This window comes from Channa argus, chromosome 5 (assembly GCF_033026475.1).
Source record: "Channa argus isolate prfri chromosome 5, Channa argus male v1.0, whole genome shotgun sequence".
Lineage (NCBI taxonomy): Eukaryota > Metazoa > Chordata > Actinopteri > Anabantiformes > Channidae > Channa > Channa argus.
Window position 1 is genome coordinate 8,152,710 of NC_090201.1, and position 15,162 is coordinate 8,167,871.

Consider the following 15,162-nt stretch of genomic DNA (forward strand, 5'->3'; position numbering starts at 1 on the left):
TATGTTTGTTCTTTACTACTATGGCCCTTGGATAGGTTGCTTACACTCAACAGCATTCACCTTGTTAGACAGAGGGCACAGTGCTTTCTGAGTATTCTCTATACAGTGTGATTTGTACACATCCTTTTTACTCGCAAGTTTAAGACTGTGCCTGTTTGATTGTTCAGTTGACAAAAGATAAATTACAAATAACGCGTGTACTTAGTTGGTAAAGCATTTATTGAAGTATTCAAACAAGCCTCTAGTTGTGTCTGAGGAAATGCAGAACATGAGATTTTTGTTCTATACTGTGTGAAAATGGTGCAGTTGTGCTGGTGTGCATGTATGAATATGTCTGCAAGTGCGCAACTGGATCTACAGGAACAGGCATACAATATGTGTGTATTTTACACGTGCCTCTGTGCATCGGGAATGTAGATCTGTTCATGCAGGTGGACGCATTGGTGCTGAAGGTTGTGTGTGTGTTTTTGTGTGTGCAAGTGCGTTTGATTGTCTCACCCTTGTGGTCTTGATTTTGTTCCCAGAGGAGCACATCCATCCGGAGTTGTCAGGCAGAGTCTTACACTCCTCTCCCTCCAGACATGGTTCCATCTCACACCACCATTTTCCAATTACAATGGACGCTAGAAAAGGTGAGCAGAGACATGTAACAGAGCTGTTTAGTTTATGACTCGTGTACACACACATGCATATATTGATGCACCAAATACAGATGCCGAAAGACATTTACAAGAAAGATACTGATAAAAAATATAGAAAATAATCTGAAATATCAAATTCATTAGATAAAGTTAAGTTGTATTTATAATGATAATTAAAAATTGGAATTACAAAGTAAATAATAATAACAAGCAATTAAAAGAATAAGAAGTGACCAGAGTTTAAAATGTAAGTGGGAGGTGGCACAAGTCTCCCACGCAAACATATTTAGTGTACACATCCTACACAGACACATTTGTACACTTTGTGCACACATACACAAGAACCAACATATTATGAGCAACTCCCAGCCGCGTCTCTAAATGAATGATTTGCCTCATCTTTGGCCTCACAGCAATTGTATCGTTGCTGCATGGGTACTTTTGGTGTCGACAATAATGTCTTATATCAACAGCAATTAATCATTATTTTGTTTTGATATTGCTACATTGCATGTAGGGGAGCTATCTCATTTTTAATCAAAACTAATTGCCTCTCATTAACATCAACTGAATTCTTCCTCCAGCTATATGACAAAAACAAATATGTTCACATCTCCCCCCAATTTATATTTATGACTCGGGGTGGGCGTCTGTAGGGTGATAACACTGTAAAGATGTTCTTCAGCAACAATAATAAAATGTTATTTACCTATAGTCGGTCATATGAGGAAATGTGTTTCTTTATTCTTCTACATACGATTGTACTTTTGTAAAATACTGTCAGTTATTTACAACTTCACTGTTGCAAAAAGACATTCAGTATTGTTCTGTTCTCTCTTTTAACAGAACTTTAGTCAAGCAGTGGAACCTCTCTCTGGGTCAAACATACCATCATATCACCACAAATCTAAACTATCCTTTCAAAGTCGACTTCTGATTCATTTATTAACTATGATGTTTAAAAAACCTTTTCGCACTTTCCTTTTATTTCTGACAGCAAACCAGAAAAGTTCAGAGGAATTTCTCAGACGATCAGTCATCTTTTCCCCTCCAACAGACTTTTTTAAGCATTTAGTATATTTGTTTCTATTTAAACCCCTAGAGAGCATCTTTCCTTTCATCATCGTGAAATAAGGAAGATGTGAAGGTCAAATGATCGGGTGAATGTGATGAGTTCAACTAGTATTGTTTCATTTTTCAAAACTGTTTTTTGAAGCTTTTGGAAAAAAATATTTTTTCCCCTCCAGCCTGTGTTGCCAAGGTTACAGGCCAACCACCAATCAATTGTGAGTATGAGCAACGTGCTGTTTCCAACTGATGGAAGAGGACGGTTAAGGTGCAGTCTCGCACAGCAGTAAAGTGTGGTGCGGTTCTGTGTGAATGGACACACACACACAGACACACACTCACACACACACACACAAATATATACCAGAAAAAGACTGGACACAGAGATACACCCCACTGCTGTTCAGTGAACTTGCTGCATTTCCTGACTTCCTCCTTCCCTTTTCCCTCCATGAGCCCTGAGGACACTGAACACTAGAATGAGAGCATCCACTAACCAGCTGTGAACCCGCCTTTTGGCTTCCCCCATGGCTGTTTACCGTAACCACTAATTACCACACTTGGTCCATCATCCACAGTGCTCCTGCTATCTTGCTTTTTCTCCCTCCGCGCGTTCATCAATGTGGTAAATTTGCATTTCACATCGTTAATCGTGTTTACATTGAGCTGTGTTTTAGGTGCAACATCATAACTATGCAGGAAGTCTTCGATGAGTGGCAAATTATGACTAGGCTTGAGGAGATGTGTTTAATCAGTTCTATCGAGTGATGATGATGTGCCATGACGCAGCCACTCTGTTTGCAGAAAGAGGAAGAGACCAGAAAGCAAGCAGGGGGGAGCGAGAAGTTGTTTTTCATTATACCACCGACTGAGTAGGATTTAGATTCAACTGAATGTAGAATCTACTTGAAAATGGTATAGTAATGCCAGCAAAATAAAAATCAATTGCTTCAAATGAAACATGAAAGAAAGAGAGAGGAAAGAAAGCAAAATGGAGGCAGGCTGCCTCACACAAACGGCTGAAAAATGGGAGCTGCTTTGCATAAAAGTTGAATGATATTTACTGTACTTCACAGAACTGAATTCACCTCACTCTCTGTGTGCACATGAAGCTCAGATAACTCATACAAGAAGAGTGTAGAAAATGGCTGCTATAAAGGCCTGTCAAGTAATAGTTTGATAGTATTATTTCTTCCCTTCGTTATTTATTTCTACAATAAGCAATTTTTAATTTCTATACAAAGCTTTTGAATTGGTGAACAGCAAAAAACCACCAGCTGGTTGCTCAATAGTTCATCCCATGGATTACTGGTTTTTCATTAGTAACGTGGTTCTGTGTATTTTCTATGGTGTTAGCAGTGTTTTCATGCCCAGGAGGTTTAGAGGGCAACGTGGTTGCTTGGTGGTTAGTGTGAAAAGTGTGTTGTTGGATCAAATCGGATAAACACTTACATGCTAGCTTTGTGTTTTCAACTTCTACATTTTTATCTCCTCTTTTCATGTTTCTTATTTGCTTATTTGCTATGTTTTCTGTTTTTTTTTTCCAGTTTGCACCGTGTGTGTGATGTGCAAACGTAACACATCTTGTGCACGTTTGCTGAGACTGGACTTTTCAGGGAAGTAGAAGTGTTGTGTCCAGCAGTTAAACATCATATTTAACTGACAATAATGTGAATCGAGAAAATTCTCTCATTCCATGACCACATGAGTAGATGCGGTTCCCTAGCCTGAAAATAAAATATTCAGTCTGGGAGAGCGCTGCCCCTATATGCCCCAAATATAGATGGACAGAGTCTTGACATTTTGCCATCGATATTGTAAATTAGGGCAGGATTGCAGATTTGGGTTCAAATCATGTTGCAAAGAACAATTTTCACAGCACAGAAAACAACAGATGATATAGATAATCCAGCATCTTTAAAAAATCAACTCAAAAAATCAACAAGATTAATATCTTGACAGCTTTCTATCGTGTAATAAGGGGAGAGGGAAACTTTATAGAGCAGGGACTATAAAATCTTTCTTATAAATATTCATGGTCAATTTTGATCTTAACGCCTTAAAATTATTTTTCAGAGAGTCTATGTCTACAACAACAGGCTCATCTCAGAAAACTTGACAAATACACGTAATTATTGATGTCAAGTACTGTATGACACCTAAAAATAAAAACCAGACAAAGTAAAGCCTAATGTGAACATAGACACACTTCATGCCCATGCTCCCAGGCCAGGCCATCTGGCTCTGACCTTGACCACTGGAGAAGAGCCATCTCTGGGCTGCGATCCATGCATCAGTCTCTAGTGACCACTGACCTCCAGCAGTTGTTTTACTTAAACTACTCCCTGTGCAATCGTCAGCATTGAGCGTATAACCTTTGTTCCAACATCAGCAACTTTACCACTTCTGTGTGTCCTCTTTTCCTTAGAGTTAACTATTAACTTTCAGTATCATCTGTATACATGATGTAAGCCTTCGATGCATTTTCACCAAGACCAATTAACATGAGCCTCGCATGCCACCATAACGTAGCTGCTGTATGCTGTCAAAGATGACGGATGAGCTAGGAATAATTAGCAAGCAAGGACTGAAAGAGATTTTGATTCAAGATGTTAACCATGTAGCAGGCTGGAGTCTTTAGCTTTGATGGACAAACAACCCAAAAGTGGGACTAGAATTGATTGAAAAACATGAGGCGATAGACCTTTTACAAGTGCATCTGTCAGATCACTGGTGTGCGGGCTCTGTGATGGATTGAACTCGCTGACACGTCCCTGCCAGGTAGCAGAATGTTTGAACACCTTGACGGATGAGGAAGAGAATTGATTTCTGTCTGTGTCAAAATGTGAATACATGTCTGTGGATTTAATGAATAGTTAATGTTTTTTAACTTGGTGCGGTCGCACGGCGGTGGACTTAATCATAACATAACATTAAGTTGGTTTCAGTCAAGATCTGGAGGAGAAAGCAATTAGGCTTTAAATTCTCATGCCATTTTGTTAGGTTCAATTTACAGTTTAGGGTGAAGAATCAATGCTTCCCACAAGATAACGGTGAACATCCAGTTCAGCTTTTTTCCTTCACTGACTTATTCAGGTCACCTGTGTATTTGTCTGTTTTCTTCTTTTTTGATGAGGTTACGTCAGTGCTCTACAAATTTCCTGATTACTGTTATTAAGCAGACAAACAGCCAATCGCTCAATCTTTTATCCATAAAACCAAGCAAGTAAGCAAACAGTCCATTAATCAAGTAACCACTCTCTCATTTTACTGAATGAATTACAGGAAAGTGCTTGATTAAAAATATAAAATACTTCCATCCTAATGGGACAGAGGTATGATTGAAATCATTGTGTAATAGCAGCAAGTATTGTAAGGGTCAAGGGAGCATGAATAAAATGAAGCAAGTGTATAATTATAGTGGGCTGAGACTTGGACCCTTGAACCTGAGGTCAACTTCAGAGAGTCATTATTCTGCATTAATCTCTGCCCCTCTAAGAAAAGAGAGCTGGGGTTTGATTAGCAATTCAGAAAATACAGTTTGGCTTTCTAATCACATACTGTAGCTTCTATGAATTTCTGAATTTGTAATGGACACCCCACAGACTCAAGGATGAATTCCTATGTTTTCATGGTATTATTTCCTATCTGATTAATATTAAAAATGCCACAAAGCGGTTTCTTAATTTGCACATTCTGAGATACATTCAAGTAAAAGTGTCATGTAAAATGCAAAATGCTAATCCAACACGGATCACACAACACCATCAAATTCTCATAATATTTGTATGCATACAAAATACATACAATTATATTAAAAATCCAGTGTATCCAAATCTTTTATTTGATGTTATGATTCATTTTGTGGTGTGTCTGTGCGTATTTTGAGCATCAGTGACTTGAGAGTAACTTTGATTCCGAGGAGCTGGTGGGTGTGTGTGTGTGTGTGTGTACATGCCTATTAATGTATGAACAATGACTCCCTCTGTTGTGTGGTTATTTCCATTCTTTTATGTGGGTACAAAAGCAACTCATGAAAAATGTATCTCCCACACAGTTGACATATCTGCCTTATGTGTCTCTCTCTTTCTCTTTCTCTATCTCGACACAGCCGCAGACTTGTCACACAAGTCAGAGTGGAAAGGAAATGTAATGCTGTGTATAAAATGGAGAGAAAGTAAACGGGAGAAAACTAAGAAGACTTTCAGCTGCAGCTGAGGGTCAGATCTTCTCCTGGCAGGTTAAAGGTTGAGAGTTTATGCCATGGATCTGACACTGGACTCTACCCACATCCACCTTTTGGCCTTCCTTTCACCAATCTACCCACTCACACACCTGCACTCCTCCTCTCTGCTGCTTCTCTGTCTGTGTTTCTTCCTCTATTCCCATCAATCTATGCACTTCACTCTTGTTTCCCCTCCCACCCGGGTTTACCACAGCCACTTAGCCCTAGTCTTATGTCCTTAATAATTGTTTTTGTGTAGAATGTCGGTTGTCTGTACTGTGCTCTGTCTGTCACTCCATTGTAGGAGTAACTTTCTGTTGATTCTGTACCATAACACATCATTGCAATAAATCCCTGTTGCCGTCAAACCTCCCCTTGCCTCCTTATACAAAAACCCTCACAGTTTAATCACATTGTCAGTTCTGTGAGAGCTCACCGTGATGTGGCCATGAAGGAAGAGAGAACCGTCTTTGTAATCATTATCTTCTACTCCCCAAAAACTTTTTTTGACCCAGGAGGGTTTGTCTGTGTTCCCCTTCTGTCTATGTGTGTATGTGTTTGTCAGTAAGAGAAATGAGTTATTGTTTTCTATTGTACATAATGTGCTTTTTGTCCCTCCCCTCGGGCGATATCTGTAGCAGGAATGTGTCTTACCAACCAAATACTGTAGAGTAGCAGGGGCACTGTGGAATATTATGAGAGTAGTACTTTAGGGTCGAGGAGGTTAGGAGATTTCCGTTTGGCTGTTTGTCCCGGATGTCACCACTTTGGGCTCATGTATAACAAAACATGTATAGAAAAAAAATTTAAGACACAAGACACAAGGAAGGACAACGTTTGCCAAGCAGGAAACCAACCGCTAATAACAATAATGGTGCTACTCATTATTTTTGTAAGACAGTAACATACTGTGCATCATATTATAGCATGCTTATGAAATTGTGATTTAATTCATAATGTGACCACTAATGTATGCAGAAGAACTGCAGCACTCTTTGTCCCATCCCTCAAATTGCGTCCATGTGTGTCTCCCCCTGGATGTATCTCAAATGTACCATGACAACCTGTCATGCTCGGCTATATGCGCCTGCAGCCAAACAGAAGGGTTCATTCCCCATCAGTGATCAGCAGTGAGCGGGCATCTGCGTGCATCTCTTGCTGAAAGAGTTTACAGCTAAAGCAGCTTCATGACAACACAAAGTTGTAGCATATTAAGGCATATGCATACATGTGTGTATGTTTATGCTCACATGTCTCATGCATGGGGATAAAGGCATTGGTGCAGTGATGAGCGCCTAATCTGAGTGCATGCGATCGACCCAGGGAGGCTGGAGAGATGAGCGTTTGAGTTGTTAAAAGGAATGTTCTTTACTAAGAGCCTCTTTGGCCCTGACATAACTGGGACATAGTTCTCCTTGTCAAAGCTAATAATCAATTCCCACTACAGGGGTAATCTGACAGCAACCCCCACAGAGTATGACGTCTCCCAACACAAGCTGTCGTCACATCTCCATAAATTAATAACAACCAGAACAGTTACCAGTAGCAACAGAAATAACCCCATGTGGATTGTCTCCACAAGGTTGCAAACACTTGACAATGGGGCTGATCTTCACTCTGTGCTTTGATGCAGAGTTTGATACTAATGACAGATAATAGAGCACATCAGGGAGACTGCCTGTTTCTGCAAATTTGGCCAAAGATAAAGAAGTGTTCATTCCTCCAGGCTCTGTATGCGTGTCCAATTCAAATGACCTCTGAAGATATACTTCTGATTGGTTATATCAGACCACAAGCAATTTTTATATAAATATATATTTGTGGGAACATGACCCGTGTATAGTACAGTGGCAGCAGGTGTCCCCCAGGGGTTAGCAAGATGAGCTTGGCTGCAGCATCGTTCCTCATCTGGATGGAACATTAATAACACCGGGACCTGGGGAGAAAGCTCCATCTGGGCCAGACTGGTGCACTGCTGAGGGGACAGACCACTGACTCCACAAGTCTATAATCCCTCACATAGAGCACGGGTAGCCCGGGGGGCCCCAGTTAGCAAACACTCGCAACTTTCAGGTGTGGATTCTGCTAGACAATCAAAACCTCTTAAACAAAGCACACCCCTCCCCCTTGTATCAATTTCTTCCCACTGTTACAAAAAACACTTAATTAAATGGTGTGTTTGCAACACATGACACTTTTGACTGCAAATTAGCTCTTATGAATAATTGCATAATTATTTTGTTTGCCCTTCAACCCTTATCCCATGTTGGTTTCAGTGTGTTTAAAAAAAAAGAAAAGAAAAATCAACAGATGATGCACTTTCAAGCAGGTGGAAATAATCCAGGAGCAGCGGTAAAGGGCCTAACTAAAGGAAATAAAACTACTACAAGACTGGGTCACCTTAACTCTGTGTGGTGATATGGTACCGACTACTGTAGCCTACTGCTCAGTGACTTGTCATTTCCATCTTTATTACCACTTTCTCTATAAGTGCGTGGTGATCAATACACTAACAGCAAGGTTTGTCTGCAGGGCCCCGAAGCACAGAGGCATGAAGTGTTAACAACATCTCTTATTTCTCTTCCTCTGTTCCTCAGAGCATTAATTAGTTTTTTTGATCGGTGTATCCCTTTTTAACTTTATACAGTGTCTATGGATTTATTTATCTCAAGGTAAAGGCCTGACGCACTAAATGAAATTCACCGTTTATATTACATTCAGCTAATGTGGTTTTCATCTAGGACTGAGCTGTAAGCGTAATGGTATTCAATGACATGTATAAGTCTGAAGTTTTTAGGAAATTTTATTAAAATCTGTATAGGCCATGTTTAGTGAAAAAGACACAATCTCACTGAACACAAAGGGATTCCAAAGTCTGCACAAGAGACGGTGTCCGCTTGTCTGACTCTCTGTACAAGGACAGCACAGTCTGCTAAAAAAACTCCATCTCAAGGTCAGAGCTCAGTAAATGTTTCATTCAGGAGATGTCTGCAACCACAGGGCAAACACAACATAAGTTTTTTGAACAAAATGTCTCAAGGACTAATGATTCAGCTGTTCACTGAAAAGTTTTATAGGGTTTTGGGAATTTTTTTTTTCTTAAACCAAGAGAAAGTTCTTTTGTGTCATCTGTAACTCATATCTAATTCATATTCCAGGATCTTCTTGAGACAGCTGTGGTTAACCAACCCTGTGAAGCCTACTGAGCAGCCCTGTCTGGTCCTTCATGTTAAATCACCGATAATGAAGATAGTTTGGTGTCATTCCTTTACAAAAGCCCAGCCAGATAGACGACTTTGATCTCTGCTCGTGGGGGAGGTGGCAAGATCGAGACTGAGGAGCAATAAATAAGCTCCTTGGAGTTAACGCACTTCTGTCTCAGTAGACTTGTGACTTCCTGACGCTGTTTTTCTTTTTTCCTCATGAAACATGCCCTTGCGTGATTGCTTTTTTTCTTCATGTGAGGTAATTCAGGTGCATTAGCCTGGAGCTTCCCTGATTTGTGTTTATTAGTTATTTATTTCCATCAGCCTTCAGTTGCCTTGGGTAATGTGATCTGCAACGTGCTCCTTGCTCAGGTGTTCAACAGCCCTGCAGCAGCATAGCACAACTGGGTGCTTAATTGTTGAATGTATTTATTTGTATACATACAAATCAGAGAGACTGCAGAGGAAAAAAAACAAAATAATAAATTCAAGCCTGATGAATATCCCACTTTGAAACTATGTTAATGTTCACTGATGAAAGGCGGATTCAGATTTAGTAGTATAAGCAGTAAAAGAAGTAAAACTTTTTAACATTTTACATAATAAAACTACAACCATGCTACAGCCATACCAATATAAAGTATTACATTTGTATTATGTTAGTGTATTATTAGTATTTATGCATACAGATGTTGACGATACTTTAATGTTATAGTTGACTGAGGTGAAACAAATAATATTTTCCACATTTTGCATTGTAATTAATCATATGTTTTGTTTGTAGAGCTAACAATGTAAATAGTTCTTGTAGCTGTTATATTTACACTGTTGTAAAATATCCTGACATGCAATGGAAAAAACTCTTATTACCAACAAGAGCATTTATTAATAATTAGACAGCAACAGCACAGTGTTAAAACGCAAGAGATCTCCTCACCATCCACACAGGAGGGTTTGTTGCGTGTCGTCCCAGCCACTTTTCCTGGTAAACAGGAGCACTTGACTGTCTGAGAACGCTCCTCAATACGATTCTTGTTACAGCATCGGTGGGCGGCAATCACCTCACATGTACCCCCCTCTGCAGAGAGACACAAAGATATAGATAGTACATATGAGAGATTAATAGGAAGCAAGAATAGTATAGCAGTATATTGGAGACAGGAGTATTCGACGATGGAAGTAATGTCGCTGAATGTTTAGGGGACCCCGTCTGCCTCACATCAAATCATGTCAGGCACATAACAGTGCAATCATTGGGCACTTACACTGTAAGTATGTGTAACAAATTAGCCCTTGAAGAATCTCAATTATGTTATCTAATTGCCTCTCACTCAGTGGTGTTCTCCCTCTATAAGAATAAGCCGCCGATGATCACATCGTACTTTTATCATGTATTTGTGCCTGTCTTGGTATCCTTGATACCATCCATATGTCAATATGTAAAAAAAAAAAAGAATCTTTAAACTTGGCTTCTTTAGTAAAACCTGGCAACCATTACACTTAGATAGCTGCCCCCTTTGAGTCTCATGACTGAGCCTATACAGACTCAGGCTCCTGCTACACTAAATCATTAACTCCAAAGCATAGAGTAGGTGTTATCAGTCAGAGCAAATGCTGTACAATAGGTCCCTGTCTGACAAAAGAGGATGTCAAAACAATTCTGTGAAAAGAGAAGACGATATGCGCCACTGGCGGTACTGGGTCAAAATAACAATACGGAGGATTGCCCAGGGGAGGTACACGGGGTGAGAGCACTGAGGGACATTCTGAAATGAGTGAGACAGGCAGCGAAAGAGAGAGCTAGAGGACAAGGTGTGACTCGCTGCCAGGGACTGGCCAAGCCAGTGAGTAATGAGGGAGCCACTGGAAGTGCCCCCGTCACACAATTATAAAGCGTGGGGCTAATGCAGCCAACGGAGCTGCAGGAGAACGGCCCTCCATCACCGCTCTCCCCTTTTCTTATGCCCCAGGAAAAACTCTTTATCTTCTTGTGACAGCCACTGCAAGAGACACCGGCATCCAACAATTAAACTGGAGCTCATCCCAGGACGGAGGAGAGGAGAGGAGAGGAGAGGAGAGGAGAGGAGAGGAGAGGAGAGGAGAGGAGAGGAGAGGAGAGGAGAGGAGAGGAGAGGAGAGGAGAGTAGAGGAGAGGAGAGGAGAGGAGAGGAGAGGAGAGGAGAGGAGAGGAGAGGGGAGCCAAATGACACATTTCATCTTGTTTGTGCCTTATTTCATCTGGCCGTACCAAGTTTTAAAGAGGACATCCAATTGTCTGCAGTGAGAAGACGCACTTGCTTCCACTGGCATGACAACAACCGGTGTGTGTTTCTCTGGCTGAGTTGGTTGTGCAAATGTTTGAAATGGCTCAAGTCATGAATTACGGAACTGAGCTCCCAGCAGCCTAGACAAGTTTGGCAACAGTTTTCTTCTCCCATTCCCATCAATGTCTGCCGTGGCCAGACCAAAGGCCGGCGAGTCCTGGATTAAAAGGCAAACATTTGCAGTCCTGCTGGACCGTGCTGTCGTGCAGCATTAATGTCACTCTCTCTGCGCTTGTTGTTAGATATTTCTGGGCAGGGGGAGTGAGAACACAGACTATAAAAGTGAGAGAGGAAATTCCCTTGAGTGTGCTAAAACCCCAAACCCCACAATGTATTGGCTTGTTGAATATTTTACCGACAGCTTTCTTACCTACAGACTTACTTTCAAGTCAGTGTAGATCTCTGAATAACAGAAGACTTTACTTTGCATCACAGAACACTGAATTGCATTAAGCTCTGTCAGCTAGCTGAATTACAGGTTAGCACTGCAGAGTTGTAACAGCAAAAATCTGACATCGGACCACAAAGCACACCTTTTCTTACAGTCATATATTACTTATTTAAATATGAGTTGTACTGATCTCTGAAGATTTGTTTCTCAGTTGCAACCTAAGATTGAGAATTGAATGTCAGATAGTTTTCTAGCCCTATTAAAAGAAACTGCTAGTTAAAAGGGATGTTAACAATGCACTGATATGATTTGCAAAAGCATCAGTTATATTAATAACCAATGATTTGTCAGGCTAAATCTTGTAAAAACACTGGTTCATTACACAGTTTAAGTGATATTTCAGTTGAAAGTCTAATAAGTTTGACTTGACTGAACACACTTTATTTGGAAAGAACATATTATCATGATTATTATCACCACTATAATCAATATAATTACTGCCAGCAAAATCTCTGACATACACTCACATACACACATATGCCTCAAGCCATGCATTGAGGTCTAGCCATCAGCCAGGTGGACATTAGGTGTGATCACCATGAACCATCTGGTATGTGGGGGAGAGAGCAGTGTAAATGGATTCACAATGACTCTACTGAGCTAATCACGAGAGCCACTTAGAAAACGAATGGCCACTTGGATTAGACGCAGTCCCATTCAGGTAGCTGGGATCAGAGGTGAGGTAAATGACCGTCCATTATCAGTGTCGGAATTTGTGTGGGTTGTGTACTTATGCATATGTTATCTGTTGTTATCCCATAGATACTGTGCCAGCCAAAAAGACCCAAATACAGTGTGCACATGTGCACAATAGTTACGGTGTGTGCATTCTTATAAAATATGGTATCCTAACAACTTGACTGCACGTTGTGATGGATGTTGTGCTTAGAGCCTGTCGGGCAGCTAAAGGGGTTAAACCAACCTGCAAAGATGGAGTGGGTGGCTGTGCACTCTAGCCTTTGGTGAGGAGAGGTGAAGGGCATCGATGGGACCATCGACTGCTCATTTTTCTCTCGCCGGCCGACAGTGACAGCAGTCATTAAATGACTGGATGAGGTGATTATGTTTAAGGAAATCGATGCTTCATTGTTTCAGCTTAGCCCAACAGCCAATTAGGGGCTGTTAATGAGGGAAGGATGTAAAATGTGGATAGAGATAGAGATAAAAACACATGATTCATATAAGTGTTTTCTGCAGGGTGTTTGTGAGATTTGTGGAGTCGGAAAAGTTACTTAGTTTTTAAAGATGCTTTAAAAAAAAACGTTGGACACATCCATCGCTTTAAAGATGTTTAGGCATTTTTATAACTATTGTTTTTGGGAGGCAGTGCAACTGCAACAGTGAGTGTTGCATTGTCTGGTCTGTAGCTTTAAAGCTGTTCGGCTGAGTGTTAAATACGTTTTTAGAGTTAGTGTCGGAACCAAACTGTTTTGTTGTTTCAGGTTAAGTATAGTGATACAGGCAGAAGTATCATTAGGGGATGTGTTGTTGCTGCCACAGATTAAATACATTTATGACTCCTCAGAATTACAGATACAGATGCCACAGATGACAAGAAGTTTGAAAAATGCCTTCTGCCAAAGAAAATCAGCCGGAGCAGAGTGTATGACTGATAGAGAAAAAACAAACAGGGGATATGTGTTATGCTTTAATGGGTTAATCTATTACTATTTCATGTTTCATAAAAGGTGTAAGAGTAAGGATTCCAGGAAGTGGATCAATAAAAACTCAAGTAAAACGATACCAACAGGACTACTTGAGCCAATTCAGTTAAACCTTGGATGCTTAAAACTCAGACAGATTAGTCACCATCCAGAACAACAACACGCGTCCTATGATGAGCTACTCTGTGTATAAACTCAAGGTCACAATCAAACCCATGACAGTTTATTCACCAGGTGGACGGGATTGAAGGTGATAGTTTTTTTTATCCTTTGAGTGACAAAAATCATATTCTACTGGCAAATGATCGCCTTCTGATCTCACTGCATTCGGTATTTTTTTGACTCTGAGATAAATGCAGGTGCTTGTGATGATGTCACCGCAAAAACACACTCTTTCCACTACACCTTGGCTCGGCATCAAAATGAACAACTATAATCTATGCAGAGTGGCTAAGAGCAGTAATCACTGGCTCACCACTGGTAAGCATTTCTGTCGCCTCCTCTCTACTGCCTCTCTCTTAAGCACTCTCTCTCTCTCTCGCTCTCTCTCTCTCACAGACACACAGACACACACACACTCACACTGTTTCCCTCACTGCTACAGTTATTAAGTAATGACATATGGCCGAGGGAAGGAACAGAGCAGCCGGGAAAACTTAAGCCTCTCAAGGACTCATCATAACAACTTAATCAGTGTATACTCAGGTGAAAATGAGCCGTATCCGCCTGCATGCTGGAGTGCCTGCTTTGTTTTGCCAGACAGGCAGCTGCTGCATCAGTCCAGCTTTCTTTGTAATTCCTCCTTGTTGTTGCTCCCCTGTGTTTCTGTTTAAACTGTCAGCTATCCACTGTTTTAGTGTTTCTAATTGTCAATTTACATCTCAGGTGGCAACAGGAATTATGCTACATATTGGCAGTAAAAAAAAAATGTAGACGTGTAGAGCTAAGAAATGGAAATGTTACACTCAGTTCTTATTCAGGAAGTGGAATGAGAGCAGCATTTTAAGTTATTGCTAAAAATGATGCGCATTTGGAAGACAAATTCAGACTCTCACAGGCACTAAACGCTTTTTACGAGTGAACAAAGTTACTTTGTACTGTATGCCAGACAAGTTTATTCAAACCGCCATAAAGTTTTATTAGGCGGCGGATTGTTTGTTGAGTTGAGTTGCTTTGCTTCTATCAGCTTTTTTTTCTGTGAAATCATGCATAATGGAAAGTGACCCCCTTTTTTATGGTGCATCTGACTGAAAGGTTGTCAGATACATCCAAAAGTTAAAATGCTCTGTTCTGTTTGTCTCAATTAGACTTATATTTTTTTCACATGAGGGAAGAAAAAAAGAAGAGAAGAAGGAGGATGTTGTTGATCTATTTCAAGAGGTAAAAGCATCAAAGTGGCTCTTGGCCAGCTGTCCCTCTGCATATATGTTTAATGATGCTCATCAGACTTTAGCTTTCCATTGCTTAACATCAAGCTGAAACTTTATGAGCACCCCCACAATTACTTAGGATAATGTTTAAACACGCTACAAAGCACTGTCGAGTGGATTTCAAATGGAGGCCTTGGAGGCAGTGCCAGGGAA

At 40.5% G+C, this 15,162-nt stretch overlaps 1 protein-coding gene across 9 annotated transcripts in view; it reads right to left on the reverse strand.

Annotated features, from left to right (window-relative positions):
- LOC137128090 (chemokine-like protein TAFA-1) overlaps positions 1–15,162 on the reverse strand; it is a 99,836-nt gene that overhangs the window by 6,847 nt on the left and 77,827 nt on the right. For all 9 annotated transcript variants that reach the window (XR_010914511.1, XR_010914509.1, XR_010914510.1 and 6 more), the window contains 2 exons: positions 10,078–10,218; positions 499–623 (listed from right to left, as the gene is read on the reverse strand). Coding sequence is in view for 6 of the 9 variants with exons in the window: in XM_067505787.1 (XP_067361888.1) it covers positions 499–623; positions 10,078–10,218 (266 nt within the window). In the remaining 3 variants the exon portion in view is untranslated. The remainder of the gene's footprint in view (positions 1–498; positions 624–10,077; positions 10,219–15,162) is intronic.